This window comes from Bufo bufo, chromosome 4 (assembly GCF_905171765.1).
Source record: "Bufo bufo chromosome 4, aBufBuf1.1, whole genome shotgun sequence".
Lineage (NCBI taxonomy): Eukaryota > Metazoa > Chordata > Amphibia > Anura > Bufonidae > Bufo > Bufo bufo.
The window spans coordinates 133109973-133133357 of record NC_053392.1 but is presented as its reverse complement, the minus strand read 5'-3'; the positions used below and the strand labels follow the sequence as shown (position 1 = coordinate 133133357).

At 44.3% G+C, this 23385-nt stretch overlaps 1 protein-coding gene across 1 annotated transcript in view; it reads left to right on the top strand.

The window, feature by feature from the left end:
- The window catches only part of LOC120997700 (high density lipoprotein binding protein), a 53582-nt gene that overhangs the window by 9828 nt on the left and 20369 nt on the right, over positions 1-23385 (top strand). The window contains exons 2-11 of the mRNA XM_040427932.1: positions 13159-13225; positions 14632-14732; positions 14814-14968; positions 15205-15420; positions 19682-19888; positions 19996-20211; positions 21033-21239; positions 21324-21431; positions 21560-21664; positions 22886-22964. Of these exons, the coding sequence (XP_040283866.1) occupies positions 14657-14732; positions 14814-14968; positions 15205-15420; positions 19682-19888; positions 19996-20211; positions 21033-21239; positions 21324-21431; positions 21560-21664; positions 22886-22964 (1369 nt within the window). The 5' untranslated portion in view covers positions 13159-13225; positions 14632-14656. The remainder of the gene's footprint in view (positions 1-13158; positions 13226-14631; positions 14733-14813; positions 14969-15204; positions 15421-19681; positions 19889-19995; positions 20212-21032; positions 21240-21323; positions 21432-21559; positions 21665-22885; positions 22965-23385) is intronic.

The following is a 23385-nucleotide window of genomic DNA, read 5'->3' as shown; positions in this document are numbered from 1 at the left end:
AGTCCGGTAGGGGCGGCACGAACGCAGCCGCATGTGCGGCCGGATAGATTCCCCGGCAAGAATCATACTTGGCACTGTCGCCTCAATTGAGGTGAGAGGAACCGAGGCGGGCAGGGAGAGGAAGGAGCAAGGCGTAGGAGATATAGTGCACCCACTGATTTTTCCCACCAGTTGGCCATATTGCCAGCCACTGACCAGCACAAGGGAGGAGGAGGAGGGAGTGCCCGAGCAGAGCAGCACCCAGGCACAGAGGAGACCCCAGAACCCTGCGGGGTATAAAGTGAGAATACTGCCAGCACCTACCTTTTGTAAGGACCCTGCAATCCTGAAACGGGGACTAAAAGGCAGCCCAGAACAACCCCTGCCCGTGTCCCTGGCAGCTCATATTGCAACAAGGTCTATAAAGAAGCACAAGCGTGGGGAATAACTCAAATTCAAATACATTAACCCCCAAATAACAGAATAATGGGGCCACAAAAAACACAAAGTGCTGTAGATAAGCTGAAAGAATTTACCAGACATCCAAAAGAGACATCACGGTCCCCTCTACCACAGCGTAATATTCACACTAGAGCAGGCATGCGCAACCTGCGGCCCTCCAGCTGTTGTAAAACTACAACTCCCACAATGCCCTGCTGTAGGCTGATAGCTGTAGGCTGTTCGGGCATGCTGGGAGTTGTAGTTTTGCAACAGCTGGAGGGCCGCAGGTTGAGCATGCCTGCACTAGAGCTAGTACTGCTCTGGACAATGTATCCTCTGCCATGGTATCTGAGGAGGCTCTAGATGAACCCACCCTTAAACAAGTGACAGCACACGTCCTGGAAGCCATCACTGCTTGCAAGACATCTCTAACAGGAAAACTAGATGAGGTCAAAATTGACCTAGGCCTCCTGCTGCAAGATATGCACAACCTGCGGGACAGTTCAACACACCGAAGAGCGTATATCCTGTATAGAGGATGCCATGGCCAATGTTCCCAGGTCCTTGTCTGAGCTCAACACTAAGGCAGAACTCTGGAGACAAAAAGTGGATGATTTGGTAAACAGGCTTCGAGGAAACAACCGAAGAATAATCGGTTTACCCGAAAAAGCAGAGGGCCGTACACCGGATGAGTTCATAGAGAACTGGATAAAAGAGCTTTTCCAGGATGCCGAATTCTCTGTGGTCTTCGGTGGAAAGAGCTCATAGAGTACCAGCAAGGCTGTCACCACCTGGAGCCCCACCTTGACCCATGCTCGCAAGGTTTCTCAATTGCAAAGATAGAGATGATTTTGGCTCTAGCCAGAAGACACCAGGAAATCCAATACGACAACACCAAAGCCTCCATCTTCCCAGATTTTTCCATGGAACTGCAGAAACATTGTGCCACCTTCATGGACGTTAAGTGGCGGCTGAGAGAATCCTACTCCATGGGCTACCCAACAAAACTAAGAATAATAGATGGGAATCGAGCAGTCTTCATTACCTTTCCTGGAGAAGTCAATGAAGAGCTAGCCTTACGGAGATCACCAAGACTATGAAGTCCCTGCAACAATCTGCAGAAGGGCCACCAGATGATGCCAGCGGACTGGCTAGGCTAAGTTGATATGTGGCAAACATTCTGTATAGCTTCTGGTCTTGGCCTATATAGGTTTTATTTAAGGAGTTGAGGCCACATTCACTATAATTTTGTGCTTGGATAGAAAATTATAGCAGCCCTACACAACACCTAAATTACAAGTATTACGTTGTTAAGACTTAAAGTTTTCTTTGTCTAGTTTCTACTGTTGGCATGTTTACGGTTAACCAAACAAACCTGCTCAGAATTACTATAGCCATTGCAGTATGCTCAACTCCTGAGATTACCTACAGGTCCAAGATTCCATGGCGGAGTTGAAAATTCTTTCATGGAATGTCAATGGTGCATACTTTTATAAGAAATGCCATCCTGCATATACTGTGTCTTCAAGAGACACACCTCGCACATCTCTGGGGCTAGAGAAACAGTGGGTACAGTGGTCCGCACACTCCTATCACTCCTCAAGGGGGGTGTCCCTATTAGTACATAAACAGCTAAGATGGGAGGCAAAAGAACTAGCTATTGATACGGAAGGCAGATATGTCTTTATACATGCTCTTACTGACAATGTACATCGTTTTACTAGGTGTTTATAATCCTCCCCCTGGATCCACGCAGATGTTACATTTAGCGGTCACCTTTGCAGCTATGTATCCACATGCCAAAATAAAATGCATGGGAGACTTAAATATGATGTTAGATTCCTTGCTGGATCGCCTTAATGATGTGGCAAGTCAACCCAATACAGGGAATCCCTCAAATCTTTGCAGATTCTTAACAGTTTAGGTAGCTCGATCTCTGGAGGTCTAGATATCCCAGGTCTAGAGTATACTCATGTCACAGCAGCAGTCATAACTCCCTAACCAGGATAGACTATATACTAGGTAATGAATCAGCACTGTTACACTTGAGGTCCATAATATACTTGCCCCGGGGAATCTCAGATCACTCGCCAATACTTGGCACACTAATTCGCTCAAAAAAAATAAAGGGAACACAAAAATAACACATCCTACACCTGAATTAATTAAATATTCTTCTGAAATACTTTGTTCTTTACATAGTTGAATGTGCTGACAACAAAATCACACAAAAATTAAAAATGGAAATCAAATTTTTCAACCCATGGAGGTCTGTATTTGGAGTCACACTCAAAATGAAAGTGGAAAAACACACTACAGGCTGATCCAACTTTGATGTAATGACCTTTAAAGCAAGTCAAAATGAGGCTCAGTAGTGTGTGTGGCCTCCACGTGCCTGTATGACCTCCCTACAACGCCTGTGCATGCTCCTGATGAGGCAGCGGAAGGTCTCCTGAGGGATCTCCTCCCAGACCTGGACTAAAGCATCTGCCAACTCCTGGACAGTCTGTGGTGCAACGTGACATTGGTGGATAGAGCGAGACATGATGTCCCAGATGTGCTCAATTGGATTCAGGTCTGGGGAACGGGCGGGCCAGTCCATAGCATCAATGCCTTCGTCTTGCAGGAACTGCTGACACACTCCAGCCACATGATGTCTAGCATTGTCTTGCATTAGGAGGAACCCAGGGCCAACTGCACCAGCATATGGTCTCACAAGGGGTCTGAGGATCTCATCTCGGTACCTAATGGCAGTCAGGCTACCTCTGGCGAGCACATGGAGGGCTGTGCGGCCCTCCAAAGAAATGCCACCCCACACCATTACTGACCCAATGCCAAACCGGTCATGCTGGAGGATGTTGCAGGCAGCAGAACGTTCTCCACGGCGTCTCCAGACTCTGTCACGTCTGTCACATGTGCTCAGTGTGAACCTGCTTTCATCTGTGAAGAGCACAGGGCGCCAGTGGCGAATTTGCCAATCTTGGTGTTCTCTGGCAAATGCCAAACGTCCTGCACGGTGTTGGGCTGTAAGCACAACCCCCACCTGTGGACGTCGGGCCCTCATGGAGTCCTGTTTCTGACCGTTTGAGCAGACACATGAACATTTGTGGCCTGCTGGAGGTCATTTTGCAGGGCTCTGGCAGTGCTCCTCCTGTTCCTCCTTGCACAAAGGCGGAGGTAGCGGTCCTGCTGCTGGGTTGTTGCCCTCCTACGGCCTCCTCCACGTCTCCTGATGTACTGGCCTGTCTCCTGGTAGCGCCTCCATGCTCTGGACACTACGCTGACAGACACAGCATCCTGGATAAGCTGCATACCTGAGCCACTTGTGTGGGTTGTAGACTCTGTCTCACGCTACCACTAGAGTGAGAGCACTGCCAGCATTCAGAAGTGACCAAAACATCAGCCAGGAAGCATAGGAACTGAGAAGTGTCTCTGGTCACCACCTGCAGAACCACTCCTTTATTGGGGGTGTCTTGATAATTGCCTATAATTTCCACCTGTTTATCCCATTTGCACAACAGCATGTGAAATTGATTGTCACTCAGTGTTGCTTCCTAAGTGGACAGTTTGATTTCACAGAAGTGTGATTGACTTGGAGTTACATTGTGTTGTTTAAGTGTTCCCTTTTATTTTTTTGAGCAGTGTGTGTGTGTGTGTGTGTGTGTGTGTGTGTGTGTGTGTGTGTGTGTGTGTGTATGTGTATGTATGTGTGTATATATGTATATGTATATATGTATATATGTTCACACAAAAGTGAATCCAATATTGGACTGGTATGGGACCCTCTAAAAGCATTTCTGCGTGGGGCACTGCATTCTAATATTTCCTACATTAAGAGATACTAAAAGATCAGAGCTGGAGTCCCAGTGAACAACAATATATTGATCACCCATCTGACACTAACAGAAATGAATGGCTGCAGGCGTGACGACAATATCTAACAATACTTAAAGATAAAGTGGACATGAAACTGCCTTCGAGTTGGGAAATCAATCAGCTAAGCTACTGGTCCAGTTGATCAGACATGACTCGCCATCTACAGTGATTTTAGCAATTAGAGACCACACGGGACAAGAACTTAGAACCCAAGAAACCGTTCTTCATACCTTCACACACTTCTATCGTGACTTGTACAGATCCAATATAATAGTTTCTGAAACCGAGAGCCACATATCTAGAAGAGATTTCCTTCCCCAAACTCGCTACATCTCAAAGTACCCAATTAGATCAACCTATATGCTTGGAGGAGGTACTACAGGCTATACCATATCTCAACAATGGGAAATCCTCAGGCCCAGACGGGCTCCCCAAAGAGGTTTATGCTAGGTATTCGGAGGTTCTAGCTCCCCAACTGCTGACCACTTTCCACTCAGCTTTGAAGATGGGGCACCTACCGGAATCACTTGGGGAAGCCACGGTAGTACTTTTACTCAAACCGGACAACGATCCTCTGGACTGCGAATCCTATAGACCCATAGCACTACAAAACGTGGATTATAAAATCCTAACCAGAATTTTGGCCACTCGCCTTAACCGAGTAATCCTCTCATTGGTTCACGAGGACCAGACAGGCTTCATGCCAGGGAAATCCACTACAGAAAACCTAAGGGTACAGGTGGTGACACAGCTGGGACATTCTATGAACGCAGACTGGGCACTAGCCTTATTGGATGCAGCCAAAGCATTCGATTCCATAGAATGGCGATATCTGATTGGCTCTTAGAAGTTATGGATTTGGACTGCAGTTCCTCAGATGGGTCAACATCCTGTACAACAACCCGACCAGTAAGCTATTGGTCAACAGAGAACTGTTGGACAGCTTCCCCCTTCATAGAGGCACGAAACAGGGCTGCCCCTTATTCGCCCTGGCAACCGAAACCTTGTCTATTAAAGGGAACCTGTCACCTGGATTTTGTGTATAGAGGTGAGGACATGGGTTGCTAGATGGCCGCTAGCACATCCGCAATACCCAGTCCCCATAGCTCTGTGTGCTTTTATTGTGTATAAAAACCGATTTGATACATATGCAAATTAACCTGAGATGAGTCAGAGCTTGAAAATATGACTTGTCTCTGGTCACACAAGTAAGATATGACTGAGACATACGGTCCCTGAGCGGGCCATATGTCCCGGAGCGGCATACATCGTGTGCATGGGAGCGCACAGCATCATAGGTTACTATGATACTGTGCGCATCAGGCCACCCGTGGGACTATTGTCCCGCACTCATGATATTAACCTATGATGCTGTGCGCTCCCGTGTGCATGATGTATGCCGCTCTGGGACATATGGCCCGCTCAGGGACTGCATGTCTTGGAGGGCATATGGTCGTGTGCATGAGCCCTAAATGTAATTCCCTATGAGCAATATTAGAGGGGTCAGCTAAATTCCAAAAGCCAATGCTGCCACTACACAGATTAGCTCAGAAGGTTTGGAAAGAGGCTAAATCGCTAGCCAAATTTACTGAAGTAGTCTCGGCCATACCTTTGTGGGATAACCAAGCCATACCAACTATGCAGGGAGTAATGGGAGCAGACAAATGGAAGTCGGCGGGAGCTAGGACCCTGGGTGATGGCTACGATCAAGGAATCATGATATTTGAGGCCTTGACTATAAAATATGATATACCACGTATCCACTTCTTCTCATGCCTACAACTTAGGGCTGCAGTACAGAGTAAATTCCTACACAACAGTAGCAGAGTATCCAAATATCCACTCATGGGAGTCGTCAAAGCCCAGGGCCCCAAAGGATTAGTATCGGCAATGTATTCGCATTTAGTTCAAACAAAGATTCATGCAGAACACCTTCCAGTAATTGACAAATAGCAAAGAAAGATACCCACACTTACAAATGAAAATCTAACGGATTTATTAGAATCGCATTTCCAAGCATCACCTGCCATGAATAATAAAAAAAATTCAACTTCATCATTCATCAATCATATCTAACACCAACTAGGATGTACAGAATGGGTACAGCATGTCCGAGGTGTGGGGAACAGGAGGCTGACTTCTGGCACACTATCTGGAGCTGCAACCCGATAGCCACATTCTGGAGGGAGGTAACGGACCTTCTCTCCTCACTACTGCCAGTTCGGGTACCTTATACTCCCGAGGCCTGCCTGTTAGGTATAATGTGTGATAATTGGGATCACCATGTGACAATATTCCGAAGGGAATCCCTGTCTGGGGCACGCAAGTATTAGGGATCGACCGATTATCGGTTTTACTGATATCGGCCGATATTCAGGATTTTGAACGTTATCGGTATCGGCATCTATTTTGCCGATTATACCGATAATGTATGGGGAACAAGGATCGCGCTGCTCTCAGCGCTCTCTATGTTCCCTCAGCAGCACAGGGGAGAAGGAAGCAGTGTCTCCCTCCCCCCTGTGCTGCTGCCGCCAATTAGAGGAGAGAGGACAAAAGGGGAGGGGCTGTGGCCACCGCTCCACCCACCAATGAAGAGAAGTCTTTCATTAATTCATATACAGGAGGCGGGAGCTGGCTGCAGAATCACATAGCCGGCTCCCGACCTCTGAGCGGTAGCTGCGATATGTGGTAGTTAACCCCTTAGGTGCCGCGGATCGCAGCTACCGCTCATAGAGGTCGGGGGCTGGCTATGTGATTCTGCAGCCAGCTCCCGCCTCCTGTATATAAATTAATGAGCGATTTCTCTTCATTGGTGGCGCAGTGCGCCCCCCATCCCAGTGTTAAAAACGTTGGTGGCGCAGTGCGCCCCCCCACCCGAGCCTCCCCCCCCCCCCCCCCCAGTATTAATCATTGGTGGCAGTGGCCACAGGATCCCCTCTCCCCCCCCCCCCCCCTCCTCCTCTGATCGGAGCCCCAGCAGTGTAATCCTGGGGCTCCGATCAGTTACCATGGCAGCCAGGACGCTACTGAAGCCCTGGCTGCCATGTTCAGCTCCATGCTGCTGTGTGCACAAAGCACAGAGCAGCAGGGACAGTGTGAGATCCAATTCACCCTGATAGAGATCTATCAGGGTGAATAGGACAAGGGTTCTAGTCCCTAAGGGGGCTAAAAGTTAGTAAAAAAACAAACACAAATATTAAGTATAAATGAAAAAGAGAATAAACAAAAAAAATAAAAAATACACGTTAACAATAAACATTAATGTTCAGCAGATTTGTGTAGGAATTTTTCAAAAATGAAAATTCCCAGAATATCGGTAGAAATTATCGGCTATCGGCCTGAAAGTTTACAAAGTATGGGTATCGGCCCTAAAAAATCAATATAGGTTGATCCCTAGTAAGTATATAGTGCTGAGATGGTACAGCAACTCTGACCATGTGGAAATTACAAATAAATTAGATCTTACCATACATAGTACTAATATATAAACATCGCAACAAACCACAAAAATTTGACCAAGTGTGGAGCAGCACAGACTATGTATTCGACCTCGAGGGTACGACGAGCCAAATCAACAGCTCGAGGAAGCATAGCTTAATGGATGGATATAGTGGGAAACCTGCAAACCTCAAATCATTTATATTTTAAATGCTGAAATAAAGAATGGGTAGCATTGCATTGGCTGGTTAGAGGCATTGTTAAAACGGTTACTGTATTAATACTGTTTCATGTACCATGTAATTCGGACTATAAAGGTCTTGGACCTTCCATGCATACTTTGAATGTGACGACATAAGTGTATGATGATGTTGTATTCCTATTTTTTTTGTTAATAAAGACAGTAAAAAAAATAAAAATAAATAGATTTCTTCACTGGTACCACAGGGTGGATGGGGGGAAATAAAAAAAATCTAAATACTGGAAACACTAATGCTAGTTTCAAATTAACATTTTCAATTTCCATTCTGCACTGTTGCAAGAGATCAATTAAAATGGCAGTGCTGTATCAGGCACCTAATTAACCCCATTGTGTAGAATGGGGCCACTGGGTTCTGTCAGTGTCCAGAATGTTGCTGGACATGCTGTCTGCTATTTGAGGGGGGATAATGGTTAGAATGGTGGGGCTCCTACTACTGGGATCTCCACTGATCACAATGACTTCATGTGAAATGTAAGAGGTTAGTGGCCTGTGGGGCTATTTCACATGTCTGGCATGTCATAGACTGGGAATATCCTAGGTATCTTCCACCCAGCAGAATTACTGCCCTGCAGCACAGATTAGCCTTTGGTACATATATATGTACAGATTGACTAATGTCAGGTTATTTTAAGGCAAACAACCTATGTACAGTGCCCCCAGTGTAACACCACTTGTATAGCTCCAGTGGAGGCCTACAACATATTCCACTATATAACCATAGAGTGACATACATCACTGGTTGGCTCTGCTCTGTTGGTGAGGTCAGGTACCCAGTTGAAGGGGAAGTGTCCAGGGAAGTAGCACAGAAGAGTTAGGGTGCAGAAGGCTGCTAGGGCGCATCCTTGGGGCATTTAAAGTGCAAATGTCATTCATTTAGTTTTTGTAATGTGTAGAGGAAGTGATACTGACCATTTTTGTAATATACTTTTAATTGATAAAATTGTATATTTCTATTAGAAAAATGGCTCTTTAAGCGGTCCCTTTTGAGCCTTAGCAACGCTCCTGTCTTCTGTATACATAACTGTGGAGACTTGCTAACACTGACTGTTATGTAAACAGAAGACAGAGGAGCGTTGCTAAGACTCAAAAGGGACCACTTCAACAGCTATTTTTCTAATAGAAATGTACAATTTTATCAATTAAAGTATATTACAAAAATGTATTACTTCCTCTACACATTACAAAAAGAGTTATACTTGAGTTTTTTTTTTTGTTTTTTTTTTGCGGTGATCCACTATAGGAAGCTCAGTCTGCTTTGGTTTATTATACAGTTTATAGAACTTATGCGAACAAATACTAGATTGATGGATGTCAGGACACGTAAGCTTCCATCTGGTGAATGGGGGCCTACAGATATATTCAGCATATGCGCTTGAAGAGTTTTAATTTTTGAGGCTGTTAAGGGTGCACTCACACGTCCGTAGAATGGGTCCGCATCTGTTCTACAATATCCGGAACAGGTGAGGACCCATTCATTCTCAATGGGGCAGGAATAGATGCGGACAGCCCCGATCTTCTGGTCCGCAGCTCCAGAAAAAAATAGAACATGTCCTATTCTTGTCCGCAATTGCAGTTCTATGGGGGTGCTGGCCGGGTGTATTGCAGATCTTCATATTTTTGCTGTGGCTTTGGTGGGTGTGAGCTACTGGTTGTCTATTGAAAGTGTCACTTTTTTTTTGGTTAAATTCTTGGTATGCTATAAAGACAAATCAAAATCTGAGTGCTGACACCCCCACCGGTCACTAAAACTAGGAGGGAGAAGCTGCAGCACGGAGAGAGCACAATATGGGATCACTTCTCGTTCTAGTGATCAGTGGGGATCTGTGCACTGAGGGGAAAAAAAGTTTGACGTATCAAAAATTTTACTAAAACTCAGTGACCCTTTATTAGTCCACTTCTGTTAAGGTTTTGTCTTGGAAGTTGGTGTTCAAGCCAGATCTCACATTAATTGTCCTCTGACTGTAACTGAGGCTGCATGCTGTTCAGGGCTCAAGGAAATGTACGCGATAACCTGTGAAGAGACTAGTTCTAGTAATGTAACGGCCAACATAGCTTTTCCCAAAGGAACGGCTTAAAGAACGGCTCAAGGATTTGTATCGACTAGAACTGGTACTTAGGATTGTCCCTTTACCAGTCTTCACCATCAGACGGCTAGTTGCTGTAATCCTGAAGACTGACGGTTGCTCTGCAGTGATGCTGCAAGGATTTGTCTTGTCGCATGCAGCTCTTGATAGCAGAAGGTTACCTTGGTTATCAGGGATGCTGAAGGAACTGTAGTAGAAGTTGTGACTGTGAAGCTTGTTACATGAGGGAGCGGTGAGTGCTGAACCTCCTGGTCTTCCCATGGGACCTCCACTCTACACATGAGACTGAAGGCACATCTGTATCTAAAAAAAATCCCCGCCCTGCTTGTTTTCTAGAATCGGAACCCTCCGGCAAGATCATGGATTAATTCAAGTCCTATTAACCCTTTCACCTTGTGTCTTCATTTCTGGCAGTAGAAGGGCAGACCCCAGCTGCCTGTCCACATCTGATGCAACTCGGAAGCTCCTGCTTTCAGAGATAGCAACTGTGGAAATGTTGCTCTGATGACCTAGCAGCGAGCACATTGTGTGCGTTGTATAGGATATTTACTGTAAGTCACAAGGCGTCTTATGATCTTTGAAAAGCCACAGGCAGTGTGTGTGTGAAGTGTATGCTAGGAGAGGCAATATTCCTTATAATGCACACTGCGGCTGCTGCAGACCCTCTTGGGGAGGAAATTGCCTGCCTTTGGTCTGAAAAAGCCTCATTGGTTTCATAAAGCAAGTTTAGAGCATCTGATATTCTGTTCTCCATCAGGTTGGTCTCCATAGTCTATCATATGCACAGAGCCGCTTTCAGGTATGATCGCATGTAGATTTGTTGGCGGCAAGTACATGGAGCTCTGCAAGCCTCATTCGATGTATGGGGAAGTTGGAAAAATTTCTGCTGTGAATAAACCTTTAGGGTACCTGCACACGTGCGATTCTGCACCTAAAACAGCAAACGTAATTGACATGCTGCAGATTCGGAAGTCTGAACGGCACATCAATTTCCGCACCAAAAACATCCACAAAGTGTGCGTGAGATTTGTTTTAATCTCGTTCACTTGGCTGGTGTTGTACTGCGCTGTTTTTCCACACAGGATAAAAAACTCATGGATTGCACATTGTGTGTAGGTACCCTTACATTATGGCCACTCGCAGGGGGCTAAATCTGCAGCGGCACTCCTTTTTCCGCGGATTACTGCAGGTTGCACAGAGAAAAATCGGCAAAATAAGCTGATGTGGATTTAAAATCTGGACCACATGTCAAATTATGTGGACTTCATTGCAGACCCTTTTTGCAGTGTAGCAGAGATGATGCAGAGTTTCCCTACAGAGCTGTGTACAGAAAATACGGTTTTACAGTTGCAGAGTGGAAGACCTTTTAATGCTCCACTTTGCTGCCACTTTATGTGGTGCAGACTTCCTGCACACAGTTCTGCAGTGGTTTTGCTACCTGTGGCGATAGCGGTAAAGAGACGGCATCAGTCTGTACAAGGAAAGAGGTACGGTAATTTCTTACTACATAGCTGGTATTAATAACATAAGGGCGCACAAGCTTTCCTTTTGAGGATAGTCAAAATTCATTGTGTAAACCTATCGCATTGCAAAAACTGCTGCAGTTTCTGCCACGTTTTATTTATTATCTTGAATGCTGCAGTCCTGCTTTCGGTTTAGCTCTATTGAATGTATCTAATCTGTGAACCAGCTCCTGCCGCAGCTTTCTAAGGCTACTTTCACACTTGCGGCAGTGTGATCCGGCGGGCAGTAACGTCGTCGGAACTGCCCGCCGGATCTGCCGCTGACTGAAAGCATTTGTGAGACGGATCCGGATGTGGATCCGTCTCACAATTGCATTGCAAGGACGGATCCGCCTCTCCGCTTGTCATGCGGACAGACGGATCCGTCTTGTACATTTTTTTCACATTTTTATCGGTATGCGCAGGCCGGAAGGACGGATCCGACATTCCGGTATTCTGAATGCCGGATACATTCCTATCGGAAAAAATGCCGGATCCGGCATTCATGCTGCGGTTTTCTCTTTTGCCTGATCAGTCAAAACGACTGAACTGAAGACATCCTGATGCAAACTGAACGGATTACTCTCCATTCAGAATGCATGGGGATAAAACTGATCAGTTCTTTTCCGGTATAGAGCCCCTGTGACGGAACTCTATGCTGGAAAAGAAAAACGCTAGTGTGAAAGTAGCCTAAGGCGTCTGTGCAGTAACCGCACCATGAACAGGCATGTACGTTCTTGGCGCAGTCTGGAAAACCACACGTTAAAAATCTGAACTGCATTCGAGACAGTTTCAGAGCAGATTCGGCATGTTATTCAGTATAGAATCTGTGCTGAATCCAATGCAGAAAACCCATGGTGTGAACATATCCTCAAGATTTTCCTAAGTGTATGAAATGAAGGCTTTCTCCTGGGATGGGTATAGCACTGGGTACGTCCTTGGCCAGCCTGGGACCGTTCAGATCCGACGCCTTCACTGGTTTTCCGGTTAAAGTGATGGAACAAGGTAGATGCTGAATCATACAGGAAACCTTGCAATGATCACTCCTTTACATTGAGGTCACCGTCGTGTTTTCCTGCTGTAGACCAGGAAATGTTGCTTCAGGAAATGGGACTGTTTGCTGCTTCTTGCAGATTGCCATAGTAATGTTTCCATATGAGTGACAACCGTTCTGGTCTTTCATGTTCCGTGTAGTTGTTGGACCGGTCTGTTTTGTTCATTGCTGAAATGTTAATTATTTTGTCTTGTGCAACATTTGTCCTTTAAGCCATTCTGCTAGTTGGTGCAGGTGTTTCCAGGTCACTGTTTGCATCAGGCCCTCTAGATGTGCCGCAGTGACTTGGGACCTGTCTTAGAAGCTGTAGCAATCTGGACCAGTTGTAAGAGTCTCATATGTGATCTTTGGAGTGTAGTTTTGGACTCTTGTCATGGGGTACCGGTATATAGAAAAGTGCATTAAAGTAAAATTGAAAGTGAAATTCTCTTAAGTTACTTTGCATTTTCTTAGGTTTGATGCTGATGTCTGCAGACCAAGTCTGTACAGTTACTGATTTTTAAATATTTTTTTCTCTTACAGAAGCTGGCAGGCTGAAAAAAGCGTTCAGCTCACCGGACGGACTTTCTGGCTTTTGACCCTTTAGCTGGTAAGCTTCTAATTGTATTTGTATAATTTTTTTTTTTTTTTTCTTTTTTTTTCCCTTCTAGTTATTCCGTTAATAATGCATTTATAGTGAGGTATTAGGGTCTCTGTGAAATGCTCTTATTTTGTTCTATTAATATTTGTAATTTAACTACAGGCTTAGGAGGTCATTTATTTACCTGAAATACGCCTAAAGCATATTTCATGCCCAGAGGCAACGGTTAGTTGTGCTGCAATCTGCGGCATGGCTGTGTTTCAGGCGTAGAAAAAGGTCTAAATGTAAGACAGCTAGGAAGTTGTCTTGCATTTAGAACGGATGCTGAGTGCGCCAAAGTTATGGAGAGGCCCGCGCATCTTCATAACATCAGCGATCTACCGCCAGAGATGGAGCTTTATTAAGACTGGCGTCTAAAACGCCATTCTTAATAAATGGCCTCCTTAGTGTTACTGAGCTTTTTAAAATGATTTTGGTATGTCATAGCAACATATCTGATTTTGATTGATGGGGGTCTGAGTGCTGAGACCACCACCAATCACTAGAACAAAGAGAAAGAAGCGCTGCAGAAGTCTGAATCGAGATGGGGCAGGAGTCATTTGGTACATCTACTGGGGTGCTGTTCATTTTCTGGATTATTCATTGGGGTAAGAAGTCTATTCCCTTGGAGCGTGCACCCGATTTTCTTTGATATCCATCTATCGATCTATCACCAACCTGTTAGATGATCACCAAGCGTTTTAGCCTGTTCCATTGGCAGAAGCTGCTCTTGGCCATACAGTTTTTTGCAGCTAGAAATGTTGGGGCATTGTAGTATTGCATGGCAGCCATTTCATGTAATGAGTGGATTGGCCAAGTGTGCCATAGCGGAAGTTGCTGTGTTTCTATTTTAAAAGTTATACTGTGCCTTGTCCCAATTCCTGAATGGCTGCTCACTTTCATAACCACACCTTTATATCCAGCTAACTTGTCTTTCAACAGTTGTAAGTATATAGCTTTCGACTAATTTTCAATTGCCGCAAAATAAAAAGCTTCTGTATCTGGTTTGTCAAGTCGTCGTATTAGGATATAACCTCTCTACTTCCTCAATGCAGGAATTCCCCTCACGTGGTGGTTTCATTTTGATTCACTAGAGTCTTTGTTGGGTATTCCGGCCAGAAGTATCTATCTAATCAATGTATAGATGTTAGGATCATTGGAGGTCCGACTGCTGGGACCCCTGCTGATCGCCAAATCAGGGGAACCCAGTCCTCTCTTTTCCCAGCTTCAAGACTCTGGCTAGGAGGAGTTTGTATAGAGTCAGTCAAACACTGCCCCATTTGAGATTTGTGGCACAGATTATCTTTTGGTATTTCAGAGCTTTAATCACTTTAGAAAATCCATTGTAAAGTTACAAAATGACTTGATTGTTGCAGTGGTTACACGGATTTGCGTGGGACAATGAGCTCGGTGGCGGTTCTTACCCAGGAAAGCTTTGATGAACATCGCAGTGGGCTGACCCAACAATCGGTCAGAGGTCAGTGATGTTTCGATCTGTTCCATGTACCTTCCTTCTGTTGTGGGTTCAATACTCAAACATTTTGATTTCTCCTTACAGTGGCAGCGATTGGATCTGAGGAGGAAAGTGATCCCCCCACTTACAAAGATGCATTCCCACCCCTCCCGGAAAAGGCTGTTGGCAGCGAGACCCCTTCTGAGCCTGCAGGTGCATGGAGCAAAATTCGGCCTATCAAGTCTTCCGTTATAACTCAGGTTGGTTGCCCCATGTAAAACATGTCCATGGATCAGCTGATCACATCTTTTATGTTGACATTAGTGATTGTTTATCAGCAGTACATGCCTTTGTACAATGATCTATGAGAGGAGGCTCTTGAGAAAATTATCACAAGAATGATCAATATTTGTTATATCAATTGGCGCTAGTTACAGGCAATTCCACTACCTTTGTGAAAGCATTACAGTCTTCACGTAGTGATTTCTTTCTATAGGTGTTCCATGTCCCTCTGGAAGAACGTAGGTACAAGGACATGGCTCAGTTTGGGGAGGGCGAGCAGGCCAAGATTTGCTTGGACATCATGCAGAAGACTGGGGCTCAGCTGGAGCTTTCGATGGCCAAAGATCAAGGCTTGTCTATCATGGTTTCTGGAAAGCTTGATTCTGTAATGAAAGCAAGAAAAGAGATAGTGACACGGCTGCAGACTCAGGTAAGATGCGTCATGTCATCCAGGTTAATTTGGAGTCCTCTGAGGCAGTTGGATGTGTAGTCTCGAAGGGGACAACTACAGCGGGAATAAGTAGTATTTCTGGACCTGATGCAATTTGAAATCCTCTGAAGATCAATTTAACAGATCTTTTGGGACACTTTAATGTTGTGTAGATCAACAGATTTTTCTGCCAGTATCTAATGTCAGGAGATCTGATGTTTCCCACGTGTTCTGTATCGAAGGATGGGAGTTCTTGTTATGAAGATCCTAGTTTTGTCAGATTGCTTAGAGCATTTATCTGTTGCTTGTTTTATGTAGGACCCACTTAGGGTCCATTCACGGGTCCACATCCGTTCCACAATATTGGGAATAGGTGCGGACCCATTCATTCCAAAAAAATAGAACATGTCCTATTGTCCGCAATTGCGGACAAGAATAGGCAGTTCTATGGGGGGTGTCGGTCGGGTGTATTACGGATCCGCAATACACTACGGACTTGTTAATGGACCCTTAGGCAGATTTTCGGGAGGCCTTACACGACCGTTGTGTGCTTTGCGGTCTGCAAATTCGCAAATTATGGCACGGACAGCTATTGATATAACTGCCTATTCTTGTCCGCAAAATGGACAAGAATAGGACCGGTTATATATATATTTTTTTGCAGACAGTCAATAATCAGTTAATCTATTTAGACAAGGGTTAAGTTGCCGAGCTGATCCCAGACACTATAGGGCGGCCAGGGGTCGGCTCGGCGACTTATGTATCTTGGGTAGAAAATACCACGAAGGCTTAGTGGGAAATTGGGGTATTAATTTTTCAGCCATGCGATTTGAAATAACATTTGAACCTTTGTCTAAATATATTGACTGGTTGAGACCAGTGTTAAAAAATGCCCCTGCATATGTGAAAGACACTAACAACTTCCTTTTGGCACTGAAGGAATTTCAGTGGCAGGGGGAGTATAGTTTGATCTCCCTAGATCTAGAAAATCTCTATACACTCATACCGCACAGAGCAGGGATTACGGCAGTGATGGATGTTCTGGGCAACACTGGAAAGAGCAATTTTGTTTTGTCAGTTTATTGAAGGAGGCTTAGCATTTATCCTTACTAATATATTTAAATTTGGAGAACAATAGTATAAACAAACACTGCACGGCCATGGGGACACCAGTGTCATGCAGTTTTGCGTTTTTATTTTAAAAAAAAAAAATATTTTTTAATCTGGCAAGGTTTGAGGACAGGTTTTATTTTTTTTCAGTGGATAATCAATTCTTGTGTCCTATAAAAACATATTTGAGATAGGTCGATGATGATTTTGTAGTGTGGTCAGGAAATGAGGTACAATGTGCTGAGTTTGTAACCTATTTAAACGAAAAGAACGATATGAATATGAAGTTCACCTATAATTATGGCAGACTTTACAGTTTCTGGATGTGGCTGTCGTGGTGAGGGGCGATGAGTTGGTCACTGAAGGCTATCGTAAGCCCACGGCGACCAACTCCTTGCTGCACCACGACAGTTTTCATCCTAGGAGTGTAAAAAAATCTGTTCCCTATGGCCAATTTATTAGGTTAAGAAGAATAAATAGCACAAAAATGGGTAATGAAACACAAGCCTTAGAACTAAAGGAAAGACTGTTGGCGAGAGGGTACCCAAAATAAAAAACTTGAATTGGCTATGGAGAAAACAAGATTTGTTAAAAGGGAATAATGGGGAAGACCAAAAAAATTAATTTTCCTTTTAGATACAGCCTGATGGCAGAAAATATACGTAAAATAATACAAAGTAATTGGGATATCTTGAAAAGGGATAGTAGCTTAGAGTTCACTAAAAATAGACCAATAACATTCAGAAGTCACACCATAAAAGATAAACTGGTGAGGAGTAGATATGTAGAAAAAGAACAAAAATTGGCTACAAGATGGAAGAGAAAAAGAAAACAATGGCTGATCTTAGGGAGACCAGCTACAGAAAACACTGTGGAGCCTCATTTAAGAGTCTGGACACAGCAATCCAAAGTGTTTTCTGTAGCTGGTCTCCCTAAGACCAGCCATTGTTTTGTTTGAGTAGTCTCCAAGGCATTGCTCCCGGTTAACCAGAATCCTACTCCACACTGAGGGGCAACACCCCAAAAACGGCTGTCTGTGGATGGATTAGCGGTCTTCCCCGTCACATCCTTAAAGCTTGTAAAAGAGCGGGATCTTGACATAGGGGCCACTTAATATGGTGGATTTGGTGATCTCTGTAATGGGGACACCCCTTTGCTCGGTTTTCCTTCCTTTTGAGGGATATCTGGCTTTCACTGTGTTGAAGACCCATAACTGGGGCTCCACAATTATTTAGCAGAAGACCAAAAGGAAATTTTAAATGTGGAAACTGTGTTCTGTAGGTATAATGCTGAAAATAAAATCCTGCTTTTCGGGGGTATATACCATAAAGTTGATCGCTTCATAACTTGTAGAGAAGTACATGCATTGTACATCTGGTAATGTGTCAATGCGGACGTTTTATGTGGGCAAAAGCATTAGATGCATATATGAAAGGTTCAGAGAACATTTGAACTCAATAAAATCTGGTAGATGTCCAAGATTGTTTCCCCCATGCGCTTCCTTTACGTGATTTATCAAACTGAGTTTTTCAGGTATTCAGTATGTACCTCCACAAGGTGGTGACAGGCACCGCCTGTTACAAAGAGATGGATTATCCAAAAAAAAGCCTTAGGTCATTAGACTTAAATGATAAGAATGACCTTAGCGTTTCCCTCCAAAAATAATGAACATCTAGGGTAGCGCTTGTTTGATTACTGTTGCTTGTTTTTAATGCGAGGTACACATATGTTAATACACATCTTGCATTGCGATAAATCAGTATATTATTTGATTATCATGATAATGGTGCAGAGCAGCACATAAAATGAGCACCTGTGGGACGTGACTCATGCAGTTGTGCTTCTTCTGGCCACTGACGTAAACTGCCGTCGCCTTTGACTCCAGGAAAGTTTGTCCGCCCCTGCCACACATGATGATTACTGAGAACCTATTGCGGGCAGAGCACCACATAGATGGTTTGCATGTATCACAGGATTGCCTGTGTATTTGAAAGCCTGAAGTTTAGGCAGTGCCGCCTCGTTGTATTCTTTGATTGAAGATTTATGATCCTGAATACAGGTAAATCTCTGCGGGAATGGGGATGATGAGGAGACATGAGAGGAGGGTGAGGTGTGGATAATGAGCAGCAGCACTTGTTTACAGTCTCCATTACCACAGCCTGTCCTGTCTGTCCTCTCTGTACTTCATGTCTCCTCATGAACTAAATTCCCCAGAGATTCAGCTAAAGTTCTTATCTGTATTCAGGATAATAATCCCTGACAAGTAGAGAGGAGGATGAGGCAGTTATTTACCTCAGTGTTGTAAAGTAACTTGTCCTCATGTGTTATCAGGACAGGTTTTGTCTACTAATGGTACAGCGGCCATTTTGTTTCTCCCTAATCATTGCTCCCTAGACAATAAATTAAAGGCATTTGAAAATATATTTATAATAAAGGAATATTTAAGTATTTTAATTTTCTAAATTCCCGGAGAACCCCTGTAAGGAGATTACATATAGCTACATTAAGTAGTTGGGTAAAGCAGAGACAACCCTGTTCCCTATATCCACACCCAGCATCAAAATGTCATCTGTTAGCTTTACATTGCAGAAGACCCAGCTGAGCTATACAGTGCATGAGAAACCGCTGATTTCTCAATGTATGTACAGTATAAGTCACTGCGGTACTACGTCCATCTCTATCATGATTTTTGATGTTGCCAAGTGAACATGGTTTGAATCTGCCACGTGCAGTTGTGCACACTAGTGACTTCCCAACTGGATGATCTGGTGCCTACAAATGGTCACTGATTGGGAGGTTATTGCATGTCTGGATGTTGCAGGGACACATTGATTTCTCCTTTTTTTTCTTTAGGTGAAACTGCAAGTTAACAATACTTGTTTCCAAGTCCTCCCTCCAGTTACAGCTAATGGGGGAACCCAGCTTATTTTCACAGAAGCGATTGTGAAAAGGAGATGGTCACCACATAGCACTGGCCACAGATAGCCAAGCAATGCTTGCCTGCGGCAGCCAGTGGGCTGCAGGATTTTACTGCAGAGTTGTGTGGTCCATTGGTTGCTGTAGGTGGGAATGACTTGGCAGTGTGCGGCAAGCTGCACAGTTTTCACTATTCCTTTGGACTTGCTTAATTTTTAATTTTTTTTTGTATTAGGCATCTGCCTCCATTGCTATCCCCAAGGAACACCACCGTTTTGTAATTGGTAAAAGTGGAGATAAGCTTCAGGACTTGGAACTGAAAACCGCTACCAAGATTCAAGTCCCCCGGCCCGATGATGTCAGTAACCTGATTAAGATCACTGGCACCAAAGAGGGCATTGAAAAAGCGCGGCATGAGATTCTGCTCATCTCAGCTGAGCAGGTAAGGGATGTGTAGATGGCTGTCATTCCAGGGCCGGTAATATATGGGGCTGTTTTTAATATGATGGGTACGGCTTTTTCTTGCACTTACGTTTTTCACATTTTCAGGATAAACGAGCAGTGGAACGTTTGGAGATTGAGAAGGCTTACCACCCTTTCATTGCTGGACCCTACAACAAAACGGTGAACGACCTCATGCACGAAACTGGAACAAGAATAAACATCCCCCCTCCAAGTGTTAACAAAACTGAAATAGTTTGCATGGGCGAGAAAGATCAGCTGGCCCAGGCCGTGGCAAGAATCCGGCAAATTTATGAAGAAAAGGTGTGTGCTTCTTTAGTTTGGCTGAAACTGTCCTCCTGGCTTTACCTTACGGCGGGTCTATTGCCGCAGCATTTGTTTTTGATTTAATGAGCAAGACGTAGGCCGCTTTCACATGGTCAGTATTTTTGCATCAGAATTTGCCAGAAACAGGGGTGGAACCTACAGAGAACTATAATGGAAAGATGTGCCTCTTCTGTGTTCTGGCTTACAGATACTGATGAACAATGCTGACCAGACACGTGAAAATTGTCTAAAGAATATTTTTGATGTTTAAAATATGGCTCTATTTCTCAGTATAATTAATCATTCATGTCAAAAAAATTGCTGTACAAGTATATTATAGATGTCCTGCCTTTTTAAAGAGGTTTCTCATCTTGCCATTACTAAGGCGTGCTAATACTAGGTCCTGACCACCAGGTAGCCTGGAAATTAAAGAGCGGACACATGCATTTCTGTAGCTCCCATCCACCCCTGCAATGGGAACTACTGATACAGTGGAGCGCTGGGCTGCTCTGCTGTTTCCTGGCGGTCACGGCTTAGTCTCTTCTCACTTTAGTAACTGAGATGAGACAACCCCTTTAAATATCACTAGCCTGAGAACTGGTATACAAGGCTCTATGTATAATTTGAGGTGCTTTCACGCTGCGGTGTGCAGTGTACATTGCCGAGGGTGACTACAAATGAACAGTTATTGGTATCACACTCCTTTGGAGGTATACATAAGAAATGGTCCAGCATGTACCTCTGATGTACACTGAAACGATATGCACAGTTTATTTTCTTTGCGTAATGTTTTATTTTTATTTTTTCTCACTTTGCAGAAGAAGAAAACCACCAGCATCGCAGTAGAAGTGAGGAAATCCCAACACAAGTATGTCATTGGCCCTAAAGGAAACAGCCTACAGGAGATCCTAGAGCGTACAGGAGTGTCTGTGGAGATACCGCCCAGCGATAGCAGCTCAGAAACAGTCATTTTGCGGGGTGAGCCTGAAAAACTAGGACAGGCACTGACTGAAGTATATGCTAAGGTAAAGAGAGCCACTTACATAGGCGTGTACATCTGCAGCAAAATGAAGCGGAACCAAGACATTAAATCTTGTCTGATTTCGTAGGCGAACAGCTTCACTGTGGCCACAGTCTCTGCTCCATCATGGCTGCATCGGTTCATAATTGGCAAAAAAGGACAAAATTTGGCAAAGATCACACAGCAGATACCAAAGGTAAGTAAATGGCTCCTTTCCTGCTAAAGACACTTGGCGACCTCCTAGACATGGAAAAGCCTTACACAATCTGATCAGTGTCTGCTATATGAATACATGGGATGATCATGCTGGTGGTCTGTTTACAGGTGCACATCGAGTTTACAGAAGGAGAAGACAGGATTTCTCTGGAGGGCCCCACAGAAGATGTTGCTGTGGCCCAGCAGCAGATGGAAGTACTTGTCAGTGATCTGGTAAGTAGTTTTATTAGTTTGTGCGCTCTGATCAGACGCTTTGTGGCGCCATTTACGGATTAACATGAAGCCACTATTAAAATGCTTGTCTAAAACATAAATGGGCTGGCAGCAACAAGTGCTTTTGTTCTGTGAACTTTATAACGATCACTCATTATATGAAGGTTTACTGCTGGCTTTATTCAGTCAATGCTGATCTTAACCCCTTCCTGCCGCAGCCAAATGTAATTCCTCCTTTATAATGTTGCCAGAGCAACTCCAATTTCCTAACTTCTAATGTGTCGCCCCTTGAGAACAGTCTAAGGCTAATTTCACATCTGCGCTTTTCCTTTCTGCTGTTGAGATCAGTCATAGGATCTCAATACTAGAGGCAAACGCTTCAGTTTTGTCCCCATTCGTTGTCAATGGGGAGAAACTGAAAGGAGTGCACCAGAATGCGTTCCGTTGCGTTCCCATGGCGCACACAAGCGATGCAAGCAGCATTTTTGAGTGCGTCCTGGGATGTGGCGCAAGACTGATCCAGCATGAAACACAATGTAAGTCAATGGTGCCTGATCCGTTTTCTCGGACACAAAAGAAAACTGATCCGTCTCCCATTAACTTACAATAGTTTTAGTGCCGGATCCGTTATGGCTATTGTAGAGAATTCTACCGGATCTGTTCCTATCTGATACAGCTGGTTGTATGATCCAAACAAACGTTTTTGCTGATCTATGATGGATCCAGCAAAAATGCAGATGTGAAGGTAGTACACCCATTGAATAACTGTACACATGCACTAGTTACTAATGCCAGGTGCTGTAGTAGCCCTTCTTGAAGACTGCAGCTTAGTTCCCATTCACTTGAACAGGATCTGAGCGGCAGTACCTGAGTGGCTACTACACATTGTACTGCTGTGTGGTGTTCCTGCTCCATACACTGTTTATGTCCAGCACTGCACCTGCTGCCCACAGCTTATCTTTGGGGGTGGCAGGTGTTAGACCCCCCCCCCCCCTTCCCCCCCACTGATCTGATTTTTATAACCTATCCTTTTGATGGCTCCTAAGTATGTTGGTCCTGGAAAACCCATTTTAATGACTGTGTCCTGCAAACTAGTAAAAATAACTAGAAAGTGGCTAAAGCCTGATCAGACCTGAGGAAAGTACCTGTGATTTCCATAAACTATTCACATCACAAGCTTAAAATTAGATTTTTTTATTCTATTTATTTTGTCCTCTTTAGATCGCCAGGATGGATTTTGCAGAGATTAATATCGACCACCGATTCCACAGACACCTCATTGGAAAGAGTGGAACAAACAGTAGGTTGATGTTTGTGATTTGGGAAAATTAATAATGCCCAGTTTGGCCCCCACTAGGCATAGCAAAGCTTAGTTCACTTGACCAGTGAACATGTGTTTTCTCTTTAGACTTTTGTTAACCCCGAACATTATTGTAAAGCGATTAGTCTACACTAGGGCTGCAACAAGTACTCGATTAAATAGATTAATTAGACACAAAAAATCCTCGATACGAATTTTTAGCATCGAGGATTCGTTTCTCACGTGACCACGGAGCGTGAGTGAAGAACTTGCTATTACTTCCGCTCCGTGGTCTCCCGCTGGCCCGCAATACTCCTTTCCAGGAGGGGGCCTCAGGAAACTCCTCGGCATGTCTATGGTCCCGCTCTGCACTGACCTCCTGACGTACACAAGCCGTGACCTGACGCGCTATGTGAAGTCA